This window comes from Carcharodon carcharias, chromosome 22, assembly GCF_017639515.1.
Source record: "Carcharodon carcharias isolate sCarCar2 chromosome 22, sCarCar2.pri, whole genome shotgun sequence".
Lineage (NCBI taxonomy): Eukaryota > Metazoa > Chordata > Chondrichthyes > Lamniformes > Lamnidae > Carcharodon > Carcharodon carcharias.
The window spans coordinates 65,961,414-65,980,316 of record NC_054488.1 but is presented as its reverse complement, the minus strand read 5'-3'; the positions used below and the strand labels follow the sequence as shown (position 1 = coordinate 65,980,316).

Sequence of the window (18,903 nt, the reverse complement as noted above, 5' to 3'; positions counted from 1 at the left end):
GGGTCAGTACTGAGGGAGTGCTGCACTGTCAGAGGGTCAGTGCTGAGGGAGTGCTGCACTGCCACAAGACTAGAATATAGGTACTCTCCCGCAAAGAGGAGCTGATGGTAGATCAATTCTTAATTTTAAATCTGAGATTGTTAAATTTTTGGTAACTAAAACTATGAATGGATATGATGTAAAGGCGGGTATATGGGGTTAGGTAAATAATCAGACGTGATAGATGAGGGCATGGATGGGCTGAATGGCCTCCTGCAGTCCCTCTGATACTGAACGGGAATGTTTATCAGGACGCGGGGTTATTGTTCACACAATGTCTTTAATACTCAATGTATTTACTACTCGATGTCTTTAATACTCACCTTGCTGACAATCTCGACGTACCTGAGATGGAGAGACTCACTGCTCGGTTACCATGGAAACAGCCTCCTCCAGCCCCTGCCGATGATTGACAGCAGCTACACCCATTCAGAGACCGGTTTGTAATATGCCTCCTGGAAGTAGCCAATGGACAATGAGAGTAGGCGGGGTTATGATCGGCCCCGCCTCCCAGGCCGCGCGCGCAGCTGCGGCCTAAGATGTCGGCGCTGCGTCTCCGCCTGGTTTTTGATTACCCTCCCCCGCTGCTGCCCGCCGCCAGGATGTGCTGGCTCCTCCTGCAGCCCGAGCAGTGTCGGGTGGTGGCCGATCTGGAGAGTATCATCCGGCAGCGATTTGGATTCAGCAGCCGCACGCGCCTCCATCTCTTCGTGGACAGCTGCCTGCTCCCGCCCAACGAGAGCATCTTCCTGGTCCGGGACAACGACTGCATCAGGTACCGGGGTGGGGGAGAAAAGTGGGGGTAGAGGAGAGAGGGGGGGGGGGGGAGAAAGAGAGCGGGGCGAGGGGGGGAAAGAGAGCGGGGTGAGGGGAGGAAAGAGAGCGGGGCGAGGGGGGGAAAGAGAGCGGGGCGAGGGGAGGAAAGAGAGCGGGGCTAGGGGGGGAAAGAGAGCGGGGCGAGGGGGGGAAAGAGAGCGGGGCGAGGGGAGGAAAGAGAGCGGGGCGAGGGGGGGAAAGAGAGCGGGGCGAGGGGAGGAAAGAGAGCGGGGCTAGGGGGGGAAAGAGAGCGGGGCGAGGGGGGGAAAGAGAGCGGGGTGAGGGGAGGAAAGAGAGCGGGGCGAGGGGGGGAAAGAGAGCGGGGCGAGGGGGGGAAAGAGAGCGGGGCGAGGGGGGGAAAGAGAGCGGGGCGAGGGGAGGAAAGAGAGCGGGGCGAGGGGAGGAAAGAGAGCGGGGCTAGGGGGGGAAAGAGAGCGGGGCGAGGGGGGGAAAGAGAGCGGGGCGAGGGGGGGAAAGAGAGCGGGGCGAGGGGGGAAAGATAGCGGGGCGAGGGGAGGAAAGAGAGCGGGGCGAGGGGGGGAAAGAGAGCGGGGCGAGGGGGGGAAAGAGAGCGGGGCGAGGGGGGGAAAGAGAGCGGGGCGAGGGGAGGAAAGAGAGCGGGGCGAGGGGGGGAAAGAGAGCGGGGCGAGGGGGGGGAAAGAGAGCGGGGCGAGGGGGGGAAAGAGAGCGGGGCGAGGGGAGGAAAGAGAGCGGGGCGAGGGGGGGAAAGAGAGCGGGGCGAGGGGGGGGAAAGAGAGCGGGGCGAGGGGGGGAAAGAGAGCGGGGCGAGGGGAGGAAAGAGAGCGGGGCGAGGGGGGGAAAGAGAGCGGGGCGAGGGGGGGGAAAGAGAGCGGGGCGATGGGGGGAAAGAGAGCGGGGCGAGGGGAGGAAAGAGAGCGGGGCTAGGGGGGGAAAGAGAGCGGGGCTGGGGGGAAAGAGAGCGGGGCGAGGGGGGGAAGAAAGCGGAAAGAGAGCGGGGCGAGGGGGGGAAAGAGAGCGGGGCGAGGGGGGGAAGAAAGCGGAAAGAGAGCGGGGCGAGGGGGGGAAAGAGAGCGGGGCGAGAGGGGGAAAGAGAGCGGGGCTAGGGGGGGAAAGAGAGCGGGGCGAGGGGGGGAAGAAAGCGGAAAGAGAGCGGGACGAGGGGGGGGAAGAGAGCGGGACGAGGGGTTGGAAGAGAGCGGGACGAGGGGGGGGAAGAGAGCGGGACGAGGGGGGGGAAGAGAGCGGGGCGAGGGGGGGGAAGAGAGCGGGGCGAGGGGGGGAAGAAAGCGGAAAGAGAGCGGGGCGAGGGGGGGAAAGAGAGCGGGGCGAGAGGGGGAAAGAGAGCGGGGCTAGGGGGGGAAAGAGAGCGGGGCGAGGGGGGGAAGAAAGCGGAAAGAGAGCGGGGCGAGGGGGGGAAAGAGAGCGGGGCGAGGGTTGGAAAGAGAGCGGGACGGGGGGGGGAAGAGAGCGGGACGGGGGTTGGAAAGAGAGCGGGACGGGGGGGGGAAGAGAGCGGGACGGGGGGGGAAGAGAGCGGGGCCGGGGGGGAAGAGAGCGGGGCGAGGGTTGGAAAGAGAGCGGGACGAGGGGGGGGGAAGAGAGCGGGACGAGGGGTTGGAAGAGAGCGGGACGAGGGGGGGGAAGAGAGCGGGACGAGGGGGGGGAAGAGAGCGGGGCGAGGGGGGGGAAAGAGAGCGGGGCGAGGGGGGGGGAAAGAGAGCGGGGCGAGGGGGGAAAGAGCGGGGCGAGGGGGGAAAGAGAGCGGGACGAGGGGGGGGAAAGAGAGCGGGGCGAGGGGGGGAAAGAGAGCGGGGCTAGGGGGGGAAAGAGAGCGGGGCGAGGGGGGGAAGAAAGCGGAAAGAGAGCGGGGCGAGGGGGGAAGAGAGCGGGGCGAGGGTTGGAAAGAGAGCGGGACGGGGGGGGAAGAGAGCGGGACGGGGGGGGGAAGAGAGCGGGACGGGGGGGGGAAGAGAGCGGGGCCGGGGGGGAAGAGAGCGGGGCGAGGGTTGGAAAGAGAGCGGGACGAGGGGGGGGGGAAGAGAGCGGGACGAGGGGTTGGAAGAGAGCGGGACGGGGGGGGGAAGAGAGCGGGACGAGGGGGGGGGAAGAGAGCGGGGCGAGGGGGGGGAAAGAGAGCGGGGCGAGGGGGGGGAAAGAGAGCGGGGCGAGGGGGGAAAGAGAGCGGGACGAGGGGGGGGAAAGAGAGCAGGGCGAGGGGGGAAGAGAGCGGAAAGAGAGCAGGGCGAGGAGGGGAAGAAAGCGGAAAGAGAGCGGGATGAGGGGGGGAAAGAGAGCAGGGTGAGGGGGGGAAGAGAGCAGGGCGAGGGGGGGAAGAGAGCGGGGCAGGTGGAAGAGAGCGGGGCGAGGGGGTAAAGAGAGCGGGGCAAGGGGGGTAAAGAGAGCGGGCGTAGGGGGTAAAGAGAGCGGGGCGAGGGGGAAAGAGAGCGGGGCGAGGGGAGGGAAGAGAGCGGGGCGAGGTGGGGAAGAGAGCGGGGCGAGGTGGGGAAGAGAGCGGGGCGAGGGGGGAAAGAGAGCGGGGCGAGGGGGGAAAGAGAGCGGGGCGAGGGGGGGAAGAGAGCGGGACGGGGGGGGAAGAGAGCGGGACGGGGGGGGGGAAGAGAGCGGGACGGGGGGGGGGGAAGAGAGCGGGAGGGGGAAGAGAGCGGGAGGGGGAAGAGAGCGGGGCGAGGGGGGGAAAGAGAGCGGGGCGAGGGGGGGAAAGAGAGCGGGGCGAGGGGGGAAAGAGAGCGGGGCGAGGGGGGAAAGAGAGCGGGGCGAGGGGGGGAAGAGAGCGGGGCGAGGGGGGGAAAGAGAGCGGGACGAGAGGGGGGGAAGAGAGCGGGACGAGGGAGGGGGAAGAGAGCGGGACGAGGTGGGGGAAGAGAGCGGGACGGGGGGGAGGAGAGCGGGACGAGGATTGGAAAGAGAGCGGGACGAGGGTTGGAAAGAGAGCGGGACGGGGGGGGGGAAGAGAGCGGGACGGGGGGCGGAAGAGAGCGGGACGAGGGGGGGAAGAGAGCGGGGCGAGGGGGGGAAGAGAGCGGGGCGAGGGGGGGAAGAGAGCGGGGCGAGGGGGGGAAAGAGCGCGGGGCGAGGGGGGGGAAAGAGAGCGGGGCGAGGGGGGGGAAAGAGAGCGGGGTGAGGGGAGGAAAGAGAGCGGGGCGAGGGGGGGAAAGAGAGCGGGGCGAGGGGGGGAAAGAGAGCGGGGCGAGGGGGGGGAAAGAGAGCGGGGCGAGGGGGGGAAAGAGAGCGGGGCGAGGGGGGGAAAGAGAGCGGGGCGAGGGGGGGAAAGAGAGCGGGGCGAGGGGGGGAAAGAGAGCGGGGCGAGGGGGGGAAAAGAGAGCGGGGCGATGGGGGGAAAGAGAGCGGGGCGAGGGGAGGAAAGAGAGCGGGGCTAGGGGGGGAAAGAGAGCGGGGCTAGGGGGGGAAAGAGAGCGGGGCTAGGGGGGGAAAGAGAGCGGGGCGAGGGGGGGAAGAAAGCGGAAAGAGAGCGGGGCGAGGGGGGGAAAGAGAGCGGGGCGAGGGGGGGAAGAAAGCGGAAAGAGAGCGGGGCGAGGGGGGGAAAGAGAGCGGGGCGAGAGGGGGAAAGAGAGCGGGGCTAGGGGGGGAAAGAGAGCGGGGCGAGGGGGGGAAGAAAGCGGAAAGAGAGCGGGGCGAGGGGGGGAAAGAGAGCGGGGCGAGGGTTGGAAAGAGAGCGGGACGGGGGGGGGGGAAGAGAGCGGGACGGGGGTTGGAAAGAGAGCGGGACGGGGGGGGGAAGAGAGCGGGACGGGGGGGGAAGAGAGCGGGGCCGGGGGGGAAGAGAGCGGGGCGAGGGTTGGAAAGAGAGCGGGACGAGGGGGGGGAAGAGAGCGGGACGAGGGGTTGGAAGAGAGCGGGACGAGGGGGGGGAAGAGAGCGGGTTAGGGGGGGGAAGAGAGCGGGGCGAGGGGGGGGAAAGAGAGCGGGGCGAGGGGGGGGGAAAGAGAGCGGGGCGAGGGGGGAAAGAGAGCGGGGCGAGGGGGGGAAAGAGAGCGGGACGAGGGGGGGGAAAGAGAGCGGGGCGAGGGGGGGAAAGAGAGCGGGGCTAGGGGGGGAAAGAGAGCGGGGCGAGGGGGGGAAGAAAGCGGAAAGAGAGCGGGGCGAGGGGGGAAGAGAGCGGGGCGAGGGTTGGAAAGAGAGCGGGACGGGGGGGGAAGAGAGTGGGACGGGGGGGGGAAGAGAGCGGGACGGGGGGGGAAGAGAGCGGGGCCGGGGGGGGAAGAGAGCGGGGCGAGGGTTGGAAAGAGAGCGGGACGAGGGGGGCGGGAAGAGAGCGGGACGAGGGGTTGGAAGAGAGCGGGACGAGGGGGGGGGAAGAGAGCGGGACGAGGGGGGGGGAAGAGAGCGGGACGAGGGGGGGGGAAGAGAGCGGGGCGAGGGGGGGAAGAAAGCGGAAAGAGAGCGGGGCGAGGGGGGGAAAGAGAGCGGGGCGAGAGGGGGAAAGAGAGCGGGGCTAGGGGGGGAAAGAGAGCGGGGCGAGGGGGGGAAGAAAGCGGAAAGAGAGCGGGGCGAGGGGGGGAAAGAGAGCGGGACGAGGGGGGGGGGAAGAGAGCGGGACGAGGGGTTGGAAGAGAGCGGGACGAGGGGGGGGAAGAGAGTGGGACGAGGGGGGGGAAGAGACCGGGGCGAGGGGGGGGGAAAGAGAGCGGGGCGAGGGGGGGGAAAGAGAGCGGGGCGAGGGGGGGGAAGGAGAGCGGGGCGAGGGGGGAAAGAGAGCGGGACGAGGGGGGGGAAGAGAGCGGGGCAGGTGGAAGAGAGCGGGGCGAGGGGGTAAAGAGAGCGGGGCAAGGGGGGTAAAGAGAGCGGGGGGAGGGGGTAAAGAGAGCGGGGCGAGGGGGAAAGAGAGCGGGGCGAGGGGAGGGAAGAGAGCGGGGCGAGGTGGGGAAGAGAGCGGGGCGAGGTGGGGAAGAGAGCAGGGCGAGGGGGGAAAGAGAGCGGGGCGAGGGGGGAAAGAGAGCGGGGCGAGGGGGGGAAGAGAGCGGGACGGGGGGGGAAGAGAGCGGGACGGGGGGGAGAGCGGGACGGGGGGGGGAAGAGAGCGGGACGGGGGGGGAAGAGAGCGGGGCGAGGGGGGGAAAGAGAGCGGGGCGAGGGGGGGAAAGAGAGCGGGGCGGAGGGGGGGAAAGAGAGCGGGGCGAGGGGGGAAAGAGAGCGGGGCGAGGGGGGAAAGAGAGCGGGGCGAGGGGGGGAAGAGAGCGGGGCGAGGGGGGGAAAGAGAGCGGGACGAGAGGGGGGGAAGAGAGCGGGACGAGGGAGGGGGAAGAGAGCGGGACGAGGTGGGGGAAGAGAGCGGGACGGGGGTGAGGAGAGCGGGACGAGGGTTGGAAAGAGAGCGGGACGAGGGTTGGAAAGAGAGCGAGACGGGGGGGGGAAGAGAGCGGGACGGGGGGCGGAAGAGAGCGGGACGAGGGGGGGAAGAGAGCGGGGCGAGGGGGGGAAGAGAGCGGGACGGGGGGGGGAAGAGAGCGGGACGGGGGGGGAAGAGAGCGGGGCCGGGGGGGAAGAGAGCGGGGCGAGGGGGGGGAGAGAGCGGGTCGAGGGGGGAAGAGAGCGGGACGAGGGGGGGAAGAGAGCGGGGCGAGGGGGGGAAGAGAGCGGGACGAGGGGGGGGAAGAGAGCGGGACGGGGGGGGGGAGAGAGCGGGACGGTGGGGGGGAGAGAGCGGGACGAGGGGGGGAAGAGAGCGGGACGAGGGGGGGAAGAGAGCGGGACGAGGGGGGAGGAAGAGAGCGGGGCGAGGGGGGGAAAGAGCGGGGCGAGGGGGAGGAAAGAGAGCGGGGCGAGGGGGGGAAAGAGAGCAGGGCGAGGGGGGAAGAGAGCGGGGCGAGGAGAGGAAGAAAGCGGAAAGAGAGCGGGATGAGGGGGGGAAAGAGAGCAGGGTGAGGGGGGGAAGAGAGCAGGGCAGGGGGAAGAGAGCGGGGCGAGGGGGGTAAAGAGAGCGGGGCGAGGGGGGTAAAGAGAGCGGGGCAAGGGGGTAAAGAGAGCGGGGCAAGGGGGTAAAGAGAACGGGGCGAGGGGAGGGAAGAGAGCGGGGCGAGGTAGGGAAGAGAGCGGGGCGAGGGGGGAAAGAGAGCGGGGCGAGGGGGGAAAGAGAGCGGGGCGAGGGGGGAAAGAGAGCGGGGCGAGGGGGGGAAGAGAGCGGGAGGAGGGGGAAAGAGAGCGGGGCGAGGGGGGAAAGAGAGCGGGGCGAGGGGGGGAAAGAGAGCGAGGCGAGGGGGGGAAAGCGAGGGGGAAAGAGAGCGGGGCGAGAGGGGGAAAGAGAGCGGGGCGAGGGGGGTAAAGAGAGCGGAAAGAGAGCGTGGCGAGGGGGGGAAAGAGCAGGGCGAGGGGGGTGAAAGAGAACGGGGCGAGGGGGGAAAGAGAGCGGGGCGAGTGGGGAAGAGAGCGGGGCGAGGGTGGGGAAAGAGAGCGGGGCGAGGGTGGGGAAAGAGCGGGGCGAGGGTGGCGAAAGAGAGCGGGACGAGGGGGGGAAAGAGAGCGGGACGAGGGGGGGAAAGAGAGTGGGGCGAGGGGGGGAAGAGAGCGGGACGAGGGGGTAAGAGAGCGGAAAGAGAGCGGGGCGAGGGGGAAAGAGAGCGGGACGAGGGGGAAGAGAGCGGAAAGAGAGCGGGGCGAGGGGGGAAAGAGAGCGGGGCGAGGGTGGGGAAAGAGAGCGGGGCGAGGGTGGGGAAAGAGAGCGGGGCGAGGGGGGGAAAGAGAGCAGGGCGAGGGGGGGAAAGAGAGCGGGGCGAGGGGGGGAAGAGAGCGGGGCGAGGGGGGGAAGAGAGCGGGGCGAGGGGGGGAAGAGAGCGGGGCGAGGGGGGGAAGAGAGCGGGGGGAGGGGAAGATCGGGGCGAGGGGAGGGGAAGATCGGGCGAGGGGGGGAAAGAGAGCGGGACGAGGGGGGAAAGAGCGGAAAGAGAGCGGGGCGAGGGGGAAAGAGAGCGGGGCGAGGGGGAAAGAGAGCGGGGCGAGGGGGGGAAGAGTTCGGGGCGAGGGGGAGGGGAAGAGTTTGGGGCGAGGGGGAGGGGAAGATCGGGGCGAGGGGGGAAAGAGAGCGGGGCGAGGGGGAGGGGAAGATCGGGCGAGGGGGGAAAGAGAGCGTGGCGAGGGAGGAGAGGAAAGGGAGCGGGGTGAGGGGGGATGGAGCGGGCGGGGGGAAGAGAGCGGGCGGGGGGGTGAATGAGAGCAGGGTGAGGGGGGAGGGGAAGATCGGGGTGGGGGGAAAGGTGGGGTGAGGAGGTGGGAAAGAGCAGGGTGAGGGGCTGAGGGGGGAAAGAGGGGGGTGGGTGGGAGAGCAGGGTGTGGGGGGGTGAGTGGGGTGAGGGGGTGGGGAAGAGCGGGGTAGGGGGAAGAGCGCGGGGTGAGGGGGGGGAAGAGAGCAGGGTCGGTGGGAGGGGAAGATCGCGGGGTGGGGGGGAGGGGAAGATCACGGGGTGGGGGTAGTGATGGAGGGAATGAGGGGGAAGAGCATGGTGGGTGGAGGAAAGGGGGGGAAAGGGTGTAGGAAAGAGGGGGAAAGGGGGGGAAAGAGCGGGGTGGGTGGAGGAAAGAAGGGGGAAAGGGGGTTGGAAAGAGGGGGAAAGGGGGGAAGAGCGGGGTGGGTGGAGGAAAGAGGGGGGGAGAGTGGGGTGGGTGGGGGGGTGAGGGGGGAGAAGAGAGGTGTGGGGTGAAAAGAAAGGGGTGGGAGGAAAAGAGGGGTGGGGGAGGGGAAGGGGAGCGGGGTGGTGGTGAAAAGTGGCGGAAGAGGAGCAGGGGAGAGTAGGGGAAGTGGGTGGGGGCAGAGTGAGATGTAGTGAGGGGAAGTGGGGAAAGGGGAGTGGTGGGCGAATGAGGGAAGAGGAGTGGGTGGGGTCTGGGTGTGGGGGAAAGTGGGGGCAGGGGGGTGATGAGGGAGGGATGGGAAGAAGGGGAGGGGGGAAGGTGATGGTGGTGGGGAGGATGGGGGCAGAAGGGGAAGGGGTAAGAAGATGAGGGAAATGGCTAGCAGTGGGGGGATGGGGGAGTGGTGGGAGAAGGGGATGGGGTGGGGAGTAGTGGGAGAAGGGGAAGGGGTGGTGGGGGGCAAAGCGAAGGGTGGTTGGGAGAAGCGAGGCAAGGGGAGGGGGACATGTGGAGGGAATGGTGAAGGGGAGGATGGGGAGCAAGGGGATGAGGGAGTTGAAGGGGGAGGGGGAAGGACAAGATGAGGGGGAAGTGGGTAGAAGCGGGAATGGGAAGATGGGGGGGTAAGAAGGAGTGGGGGAAAGGGAGCGGTAAAAGGAGGCAGAGAGAAAAAAAAGGGTGGTGAGGATGTTGGGGGTAAGTGGGCCAGGGAGCGGGTTTAGGGAGTGAAAGGGGGGCTACTGGATGATTGGGGGAGGTTAGGGGAGAGAGTGGAGGGGAAAAAAATGGGGGGGCTGGAAAGGGAGCAGTCAGTGGTGGGGGAGGAGGGGAAGTAGAGCATGGCAGGTGTGGGGAGAGCTGGGATTGGGTGTTGTTTGACCGATTTCTGGCACTCTGAGCCCTTTCTGTCCATGCTGCCTGAAACTTAGTCCAACTGGGAATGGCTGAGGCAAATAACAGATCCAAGCTGGATAATTAGATCAGAGAGAAAAGAACAGCTGGATATTCTGATTGGCTAAGATGAAGTGGGTTGAGTGGAGGTTCATGTGGAGCATAAGCACCAGCATTGATTGGAGGGGCTGAATGGGCTGTTTCTGTACTGGAAATCCTGTATCTTTGGGTTCGCCCATCCTGCTTGTACTGTCTCTGAAAGTAGATTTATCTGGTCCCATTCAACATACCCCTGCAAATACTCTTCAGATATTTATCCAATTCTGTTTTGAACGTTACTGTTGAATCTGCTTCCACCACCATTTCAGGGAGTATTTTCCAGATTACAACAACTCGCTGCTTTTTATTCATGTTCAGACCCTTTTGCCAGTCACCATTAAAACTGTGTGCACTGTTCACTGACCCTTCTGTCAGTGGAAACAATTTCTCCTTGCTGTGTCACCTGGTGTCTGCACAGCAACAGTGGAGATGTTTTGTGATTAGAAATGAACAATGCTCAATGTATTGTAGGTTCATTTGCATCTACCAGTGAGAATAGATAGAGTTTTATGGTATTCCCAAGCACTTTATCACATACTAACAGACACCTTTATTTAAGATTGTCCCTCAGCACTGTCCCAGCGATGGTGTGGTGCTCTCTGGGAGTTTCAGTCTCAGATTTGTGCTCAAGCCTCTGGTGTGGGTCCCAAACCTGCAACTTTGTTTGTGCCTTGGGCTGACTGAGCCATGGCTGATGTGGCCTAATTGACACTGATTCCTGGGGCAGGATTTACGGTGCTTGGGACTCAGGCAGCTGAAGGCACATTCAGCAGTGATGGATGATGGGCACAGAGGAATGTCTAAGAGGCCAGAATTGTAGGAACAGAATTAAGTAGGGTTGTAAAGCTACCAACTTAACCACAGCTGACACATTTGGACACGGGAGTGAGAAATTTTAAATGAGGTATTGCTGGACCTGAGTCAGTATAGGCCAGCAAGCACAGGAGTGATGGGTCAGTGGGCCTGTTGATTACCTATGTCAAAACCAGCACCATTTCTTGACTGTGAGCCTCTGGTGAACTCATCTGCTGCTGAAACCCTCATTCATGCCTTTGTTACCTCTAAACTTGACTCTCAACTCTTTATAAAATTGAAGTCATCCAAAACTCTACCAATGCCCTCACTTGTGCCAGCCTCTATTTGCCCATCACGCCTGTGCTGGCTGACCTATCCTGACTCCTGGTTAAGCAACACTTTGAACATAAAATTCCATGCTTGTTTTCAAATTCCTCCCTTTTTCTAATTTCCTTGAACTATACAACCGTCCAAAATCTCTGCACGCCTCCAGTTCCGGCTCTTGCATATCCCTGATTTTAATTACTCTCCTACTGGCATTTGTCATTTCACGTACCAAGATCCCAAACTCTAGAAATGCCTCCTTAAAACTCTTGACCTCCCTAACCCTTGCTCGTCCTTTAAGAAGCCCTTTAAAAACCTACCTCTGTATCCGAGCTTTTGATCATCTGCACTGGTATCTGCTGTTGTGGCTCAGTGTCCAAATTTTCTTAATATTCTTATGAATCATGATGGGATGTTTTACTACATTAAAGCTGTTATATAAATGCAAGTTATTGACATGTCTGTCGTGACATTCCCCCTGCTGGGAATGGTTTAATAAGGACCAGCTGGGTTAAATGCAACAGCATTTTTGCAGCTGGATGTGGCACACATTCTGCAGACTGTCTGAGAGCAGTGACAGCTTTTTTTTTGAGGCATTAAATACTGAAGTCATTTCACTGGCATCTGTTCATCTTTTATAGAGTGCAACAGGAGGAACTGATAACAGAAAACGGGTTTGTGACCAGCAACTCTCCAGATCAGCTGAGAGTGAAGCCAAAGAAGAGGCACCGACACCAGTCTGTTGACAAACACGAGTCACAAAGTGAAAATGGACAGAAAAAGAAAAGAAGAAATGCTGGACCTAGCACAGAGCTGACGCACAATTCCACAGGAGAGACTGTTTCAATGGGAAGTGTGGAGAGTTTGAGGAAACGCAAAAAGGAGACAGAAGGTGATGGAAAGTATAATATTCAAAAGAAACATAAAAAGAAAAAAGATAAATCTAGTAAAGATCAAACCAGTAGAGATTGTTCCAGCAAAAGAGCAAGGCCTGGATCTTTGGGGAAAGCTCTCTCCGAGCCAACTGCTGCAATTCTCCTCACTAAACAAGGGGAGGGAAAGAATGCTTCAAGTAACTGTGCATCTCAGAAAAAGGTCACAGCACAGGCAGTGGACAGCAAGTGCTCATCCAGCAACGCCAGTGAGAGTGACCATATGTTAACAAAGAATCTTCAGCTGGCAACAGCTGGCACCATCACCAAGGGTGAAGGCAGGGTCAGCTCAGCAAGGAAGAGTCCCAGCTCTCGAAACGGAAAGAGACCTGTGCAGACTAACACTACCAGCAAAATTGCAGGTGAAAAGGCAAATAGTAGCTCCGACTCACTGAGCAGTGACTCTGACATACCCGTGGTTAAGAAAGCGTTTACTCTGAAGCCTGGAACTCTACCTTCAATGGAAAGAATACCTGGCCACTCTGAAAATGGCAACCTTAATGTTGCAAAAAATTCACCTGAAGCCTCTTCAGACTCTCAAGATTCTGAATCTGGGAAGCATGGGAGCAAACTCACAGGAGCAGACACTTTCACGCCAGGCAAAACTGGCAATGAGGGGCATCAGCCCACCACTGCCACCCTGCAATCAGATCAAGTAGGAAATAGCAACTTTGGACAGGGCAACGGAAGAGGGCGAGGGCGAGGATTTGGTGGCTTCCCATGGAGGGACCGGCAGCAATGTGGTGCGTTGAGGGGAAGGGGCAGAGGAGCTGGCTTCTATTATAAATATGAAAACAGTCAGGAACCAAAACCTGGAGAATCAAAAGAAACTCTGACAAATAAACATATTATTGTTCAGGTGAGTAGATCTAATGAGGGGATGGGGTGGGCGTGCTATTCCTGCTCACTGCACAGTAACCTTAGCTTGCTGGGTCGGTGGTGGTAGTGAATGTAGGTCAAGGATAGAATGAGGCTTGACTGCACTGCTGCTGGTGATTTAATCATCTTGCACTGTTTCTGGGCTTACACAGGAAGAATGGTCAGTTTGTTGAAGTAATTAAGAAAAAGGTAGGGCCTATCAGAGATGTACATGATAACTTGTGGGTTGATGCAGAAGATGTGAGCAGGGTTCTCAATGAGCATTTTGTCTCTGTCTTCACTAAGGAGAGGGATGATGCAGACATTCTAGTTAGAGGAGGAGTGTGAAATATTAGACACAATAAGCATAGTGAAGGAGGAAGCATCAGAGGGACTGGCATCCTTGAAGGTGGATAAATCATTAGGGCCGGATGGATTGTATCCCAGGCTGTTGAAGGAAGCCAGGGAGGAAATAGTGGATGCTCTGAGGATCATTTTCCAATCTTCACTAGATACAGATGAGACCCCAGAGGATTAGAGGTCTGTGAACATTGTACCATTATTAAAAAAGAGTACAAGAGATAAGCCAGAAAATTATAGACTGGTCAGTCTGACTTTGTTCGTGAGCAAGTTATTGGAAACAATTCTGAGACAGGATAAACTGTCACTTAGAAAGGCACCGATTAATCAAGAATAGTCAACATGGTTTTGTTAGGGGAAGATCATGTCTTACTAACTTAATCGAATTTTTTGAGGAAGTAACAGAGGATTGATGAGGGTAGTGCAGTGGATGTTGTCTATATTGATTTCAGTAAGGCATTTGACAAGGTCCCACATGGAAGGCTAGTCAGGAAAGTGAGATCTCATGGGTACAGGGGAACGTGGCGAGTTGGATCCAAAATTGGCTCAGTGACAGGAAACAAAGGGTAATGGTTGATGTTTTGCGAATGGAAAACGGTTTCCAGTGGAGTTCCACAGGGCTCAGTGTTGGAGCCTTTGCTGTTTGTTGTATAGATTAATCATTTGGACTTAAATGTGGGAGGCATGATTGGGAAATTCGCGGATAACACAAAAATTGGCCATGTAGCTGATAGTGAAGAGGATAGCTGTCAACTCCAGAATGTCAATGGTTTGATTGAATGGGTGGAGAAGTGGCCAAATGAATTCAAATTGGAAAAGTGTGAGGTAATGCATTTGGAGAGGGCAAACAAAGCAAGGGAATACTCAATAAATGGGAAGTTATTGAGAGGGGTTAAGGAAGTGAGACCTTGGAGTGCATGTCCACAGGTCCTTAAAGGTGGCAGGGCAGGTGGACAAGGTAGTAAGGAAAACATATGGAATAATTCCCTTTACTGGGTGAGTGGGAATACAAAAGCAGGGATGTAATGATGGAACTGTATAAAACGCTGGTTAGGCGACAGCTGGAATTTTGTGTACAGCTCTGGAAGGAAGGACATAATTGCTCTGGAGAGAGTACAGAAGAGATTTACAAGAATGTTGCCAGGGCTGGAAAATTGCAGCTATAAGGCAAGATTGGATAGGCTAGGGCTGTTTTCCTTAGAACAGAGGAGGCTAAGGGGTGACCTAATTGAGGTGTACAAAATTGAGGGGCCTAGATACAGTAGACAGGGAAGACTTGTTTCCCCTAGCTGAGGGACCAGTTACCAGGGGGCATAGATTTAAAGTGATTACTAGAAGGATTAGAAGGGACATGAGGAAAAACCTTTTCACCCAGAGGGTGGTGGGTGTCTGGAATTCACAGCTGAAGTTGGTGGTTGAGACTGAAACACACAATTCATTTAAAAAGTATCTGGATCTGCATCTGAAGCGCTGTAACCTGCAAGGCTATGGACTAGTGGCTGGAAAGTGTGAATAAAAATGAATGCTTATGTTCTTCTTTCTCTCTTTGGCTGTCACAGACACGGGCTGAATGGCCTCTTACTGCACCATCATTTTTCTATGGCTCTGAGTACTGCAGAGCTGCCATAGCAAGAGTTAGTACTTTCAGGGAAATAAGGGGTCAGTGGCTGTGGGGAATTGTCCATAAATCAGATGGTTCCCTTGGTGGAATTAAAAGCAGTTTTCCTCACTGAAAAATTAATTTGCGTGCCCCATCTCTGAAAAGAGCATTGCAGTTTTTTAGGGGGTGGGTGGGGTGCGCAAGCAACTGCTCAGTGTTGTTGCATCTCAGGGTTTTGTTGGCTGGACAGTGCCAAAGGCCAGGGCTATACAGCAAGGTCACAGTGCCAGCTGCCTGGCATTACTATAGGAACATGGAAGCAAAATATTGCAGATACTGCAAATCTGAAATAAAAACAAAAATTGCTGGAAAAACTCAGGTCTGGCAGCAACTGTGGAGATGAAAACAGAGTTAACATTTCGAGTTCATATGACACTTTTTCAGAGCTCTGCCCGGCAGGAGCTCCCGGTGCCATGCAAGCAGTGATCTGTCCACATTCCAATCACTTTTTGTATTTCTCCCTTTGAACAGAATCCACCAGAGGTTCCAAAGAGAGACTACAGCAAACTTCCACTCCTGGCCGCACCACCACAAGTGGGAGAAAGAATTGCCTTTAAGGTAAACTCTACACTGATTCTGGGCAGCTTCTCCATGTGTTTAACCAAAGCCCTGACCTTGAATGCAATAAGATTAAAATATATATCTGTAACGATATTTTGATGGGATTCTCTGCTGTAAGGAGGGGTTTGTTGTCCTTGAGAGAGTGCAGAGACATATGTGGAAAATATCTCCAGACATTCAGCATTTAAGTAATCTGGATCAGCTCAATAGTTTGTATCAGTTTCTTTGGAAAAGCGGTGAGTTTGAGTTAATATCTGTGAAAATTTCAATATTGTGAAGAGTTCAGAAAAACAGTGAGGGAAGGGTTCAAATCCTAAAGGATACCAGATGAAAATGAGAACCTGAAGTGTTCGAGGAAGAATTGAGAAAATACTCAACTGAGGAGAGTAGGATTAGTTCCCAGGGAAGGACATTGAAACCAAGTGTAACTGGAGACAGGGGGATTTGTATTGAGGAGGAATGCAGGGTTACAATATACAGTGGGAGGAAGGGGACCCTCTCTCAAATGGTCATGATGTTCTTGTGAATCTCTAGAATCTAACGTGATTGATTTTGATTTTCTCTTAAGGTGTTGGAACTGTCTGAGAATTACACACCCGAGTTGTCAGACTACAAGGTATTGGAAAATATTTTCAAAGGGATGAAATTTAATTTTACACTTGCTTGAAAGGCCGCAGGTGGGGCTGGGAGAGGGGCACTGGGCCATAAATGGGGGTAGGGGTTGCTGTGGGGGTAGGGAAGGAACGGCATTGAGGGAATGGTAGTTGGGGGGTGGGGGTGGTGGGCAAAGGAAGAACTTGGCTGGAAAGCAGGTTGGGGAGGGGGAGTAGGCGAGGAGGGAGAGGCCAGTGATGGTCTGGTGAGGAGGGGTGGGTGCTGGACACTAGGGAGGGTTGCTAGCGAACAGGCAAGGGTGATGAGAAGTGGGGAGAAGGTAATGCAGGAAGCAGGGGCTGGTAGTGGGGGAGGGGGAGCGTTGGAGCGAAGAGGGCTGGTGCGGGGAGAGTGGGGGCGGTAGAGGTGATGGGGGTGGCTGGCAGGGACTGGTGGGGGCTCGGGTAAGTGGGGGTTGGTACTAACCAAGGCGAAAAGGTGAGGCACAATTAAGTGAGGAATGGATCTGACTGCAGATGTAGTTGGGTGAGCTGGGAGAGCCAGGTCACTTTCCATATTCTTTCAGTCTGACTCTTGTGAAAACTCTTTGTTTAAAGGAAGGAAGACTCCTGAGTTACAATCCCAGTACACAACAAGTGGAACTCTGTGTCGATTCCATATCAACAGGTGAGGCTTTCTGTGTGATGACTGTCCTGTACACGCGCTCCTTTAAGTATAGTGTTGAAACTACAGAAGCTGAGATAATGTAAAAAAAATCCCAATTTCTCAAAATCAACAAAAGATAGGACCCCAGACTCCATGCTTATGCTCAGTTTCCAGAGCTCTGCCTGGGCAGTAGCAGAGGCCTCAGTGAGCCTGAGCAGCTGTGCTAAGAGGGCAGGAACCATTCCGTGTGTCTCTTCCCTACCACTACCCATGTGTGTGTTAAGTGAGAACGGGATTGGGTTCAGGTGTGATGTCTCACTGTTCAGGTTTGTAGTTAAAGAATTGGTTAGATACTAAAGCGCAGGTGGCCCTTATAGAACCTGTACCCAGGGGAGGCTGTGTTGGTATGTTGTTTATTAGATATGAAAACATTCAGCTATCTTAATTGTTATAAATATTGGTCCCAATAATTTCATGACAGTGCATTTAGAAAGCTGATCGAAAGTTTCAGTTCCAGAGAAGCTACTATTCTAGCCTCATCTAGCCCCTGTTCCTGCTCGAGTGAGTAAATTTGTTGCAGCACTTTTAATACTTTGGCCTGTATCTCAGGATTACTTCATATGTTGTATGACTTTGTTCTAGAAAGTTCTAAAGAGCCTGGAAAGTTTGACCTTATTTATCAAACAGAGAGTGGTGAGGATATGGTGGAGTATGCAGTGACAAGGGAGCCCCAGGTATGTGCAGTGGAAACAAACGGCTACCCTCAGTATCTTCACAGAGGGAAATCACAACACTGGTTTGCATCTATATTCTGTATTATGAAGAGGAGTTAAAAAAAAACATCCATTTCTATAGTGCCTTTCCCAGCCTCAATGTCCCAAACTGCTTAACAGCCAAATAAATACATTAAAACAGTGGCAACACTTCAAATGTAAGAAACCTGGCAGCAAATTTGTGCACAGCAAGCTCCCACACAGCAATGAATAATGATCAGATAATCTGTTTTAACTAAATTAATTGAGGGTTAAATATTGGCCAGAACATGGGAGAACTCCCCTGCTCTTCGAAATAATGCCATAAAACCTTTTACATGCACCTAAGAGAGGAGTTGGGACTTTGGTTTAACATCTAAAAGACAGTTCCACCAATAATGCAGGAAGTGTCTTTGGGATGTGTGAGCAGAGGTTTTAGAAAATGATGCAGTAATACCAAAGAAAAGTTGTGTGTGGTATAATGGAATTTGAATACGCAGGATAGTGGGGCACTCTATCTAAAGTGTGTGTGTGTTTGTGAGCTTGAGCATATTAAGAGGTTGTGTTGAAATGTGTATATGTGAAATTTAGCTTTTTGTGTTTATGAGAGAGATTATGGCCTCAATTACTGGACTGCACTAGCAACAGAACAGTTATCAGTTCAAATCCTACCAAGCCAAGTTGTGAAATTGACCAACATAAACCTGGCAATGTGAGCTGGCTTGAAAGATGCTAGATTGTCCCTAATGTTAATCATCCTTAACCTGTATGGCCTACATGTGACTCCCAATTGCTCTGGGTAACTGGGATAATTGTCCTGTTTCTCATTCTGTTGTTACAGGTAACTGAAAGTTGGAGCTCACTGGTTGAACCTCGTCTGATTGTAGCACCTGCTGCTGAGCCAGTGACTGTGGACCTTGCCTAACTAACTCTACCCCTCCCTGCTCTCAATGCTTACTCTGCAAGAATGTTCCTGCTAACCTAGCTGCTTCCCCACAGAAAGTTTGAGTCTCGACCACACCACAGTATCCTCCTTGCAGGGTCTGAGGTTTCAGGAACAGTCGTGCTTGTGTATTTTCTGAGATTGCAGTTCTGGTGGCGTAGTACCTTGTGAATTGTTTAATAAAGGCTTTTTTTCTAATATTCCTGTTTTTTTATGTTTCTGATGATTTTCTATGCTTCGTCTCAATGATATGAGGGGGAGGCCAAATAGGCTTCTTGTGTTGTATCACTTTTGGGTTCTCTGGCTGAGTAAGCCTCCTATATTCATTCATGGGATGTGGGCATCGCTGGCTGGGCCAGCATTTATTGCCTATCTCTAATTGCCCTTGAGAAGGTGGTGGTGAGCTGCCTTCTTGAGCCGCTGCAGCCCATGTGGTGCACCCACAGTGCTGTTAGGGAGGGAGTTCCAGGATTTTGACCCAGCAACAGTGAAGGAACGGCGATATATTTCCAAGTCAGGATGGTGGGTGACTTGGAAGGGAACCTCCAGGTGGTGGTGTTCCCATGTGTCTGCTGCCCTTGTCCTTCTAGATGATAGCGGTCGTGGGTTTGGAAGGTGCTGTCTAAGGAGCCTTGGTGAATTCCTGCAATGCATCTTGTAGATGGTACACACTGCTGCTACTGTGTGTTGGTGGTGGAGGGAGTGAATGTTTGTGGATGTGGTGCCAATCAAACGGGCAGCTTTGCCCTGGATGGTGTCAAGCTTCTTGAGTTTGTGGGAGCTGCACTCATTGGGGCAAGGGGGGATTATTCCATTACAGTCTGACTTGTGCCTTGTAGATGGTGGACAGGCTTTGGGGAGTCAGGATGTAAGTTACTTGCCACATGATTCTCAGTCTCTAACCTGCTCTGGTAGCCATTTATTTGGCTAGTTCAGTTCAGTTTCTGGTCAATGGTAACCCCCACGATGTTGATAGCATTTATTACCCATTCCGTGCTGTCCTTGGGTGGTGGTGAGCTTCTGACA

General features: G+C 56.7%; 1 protein-coding gene across 2 annotated transcripts; it reads left to right on the top strand.

The window, feature by feature from the left end:
• Positions 1 to 549: 549 nt before the first annotated feature.
• Positions 550 to 18,077, top strand: coil (coilin p80). 2 transcript variants are annotated; one of them, XM_041216588.1, is made up of 7 exons: positions 550 to 814; positions 11,193 to 12,342; positions 14,833 to 14,919; positions 15,491 to 15,538; positions 16,134 to 16,203; positions 16,825 to 16,916; positions 17,776 to 18,077. In XM_041216588.1, the coding sequence occupies exons 1-7, from the start codon at positions 579 to 581 to the stop codon at positions 17,857 to 17,859; spliced, it is 1,767 nt and encodes a 588-aa protein (XP_041072522.1). In that variant the 5' UTR covers positions 550 to 578; the 3' UTR covers positions 17,860 to 18,077. The 2 variants fall into 2 exon arrangements, with proteins under 2 accessions (XP_041072522.1, XP_041072524.1); XM_041216590.1 differs by lacking the exon at positions 16,825 to 16,916 and having other exon boundaries at positions 17,776 to 17,915.
• Positions 18,078 to 18,903: the final 826 nt, after the last annotated feature.

Excerpts from the sequence above, each read along its gene's own strand:
- coil (XM_041216588.1), top strand. The coding sequence starts at position 579 with ATGTCGGCGCTGCGTCTCCGCCTGGTTTTTGATTACCCTCCCCCGCTG. Across the intron at positions 14,920-15,490 it reads GAGAAAGAATTGCCTTTAAG|GTGTTGGAACTGTCTGAGAA; the intron begins GTAAACTCTACA and ends TTTTCTCTTAAG. Across the intron at positions 16,917-17,775 it reads CAGTGACAAGGGAGCCCCAG|GTAACTGAAAGTTGGAGCTC; the intron begins GTATGTGCAGTG and ends CTGTTGTTACAG.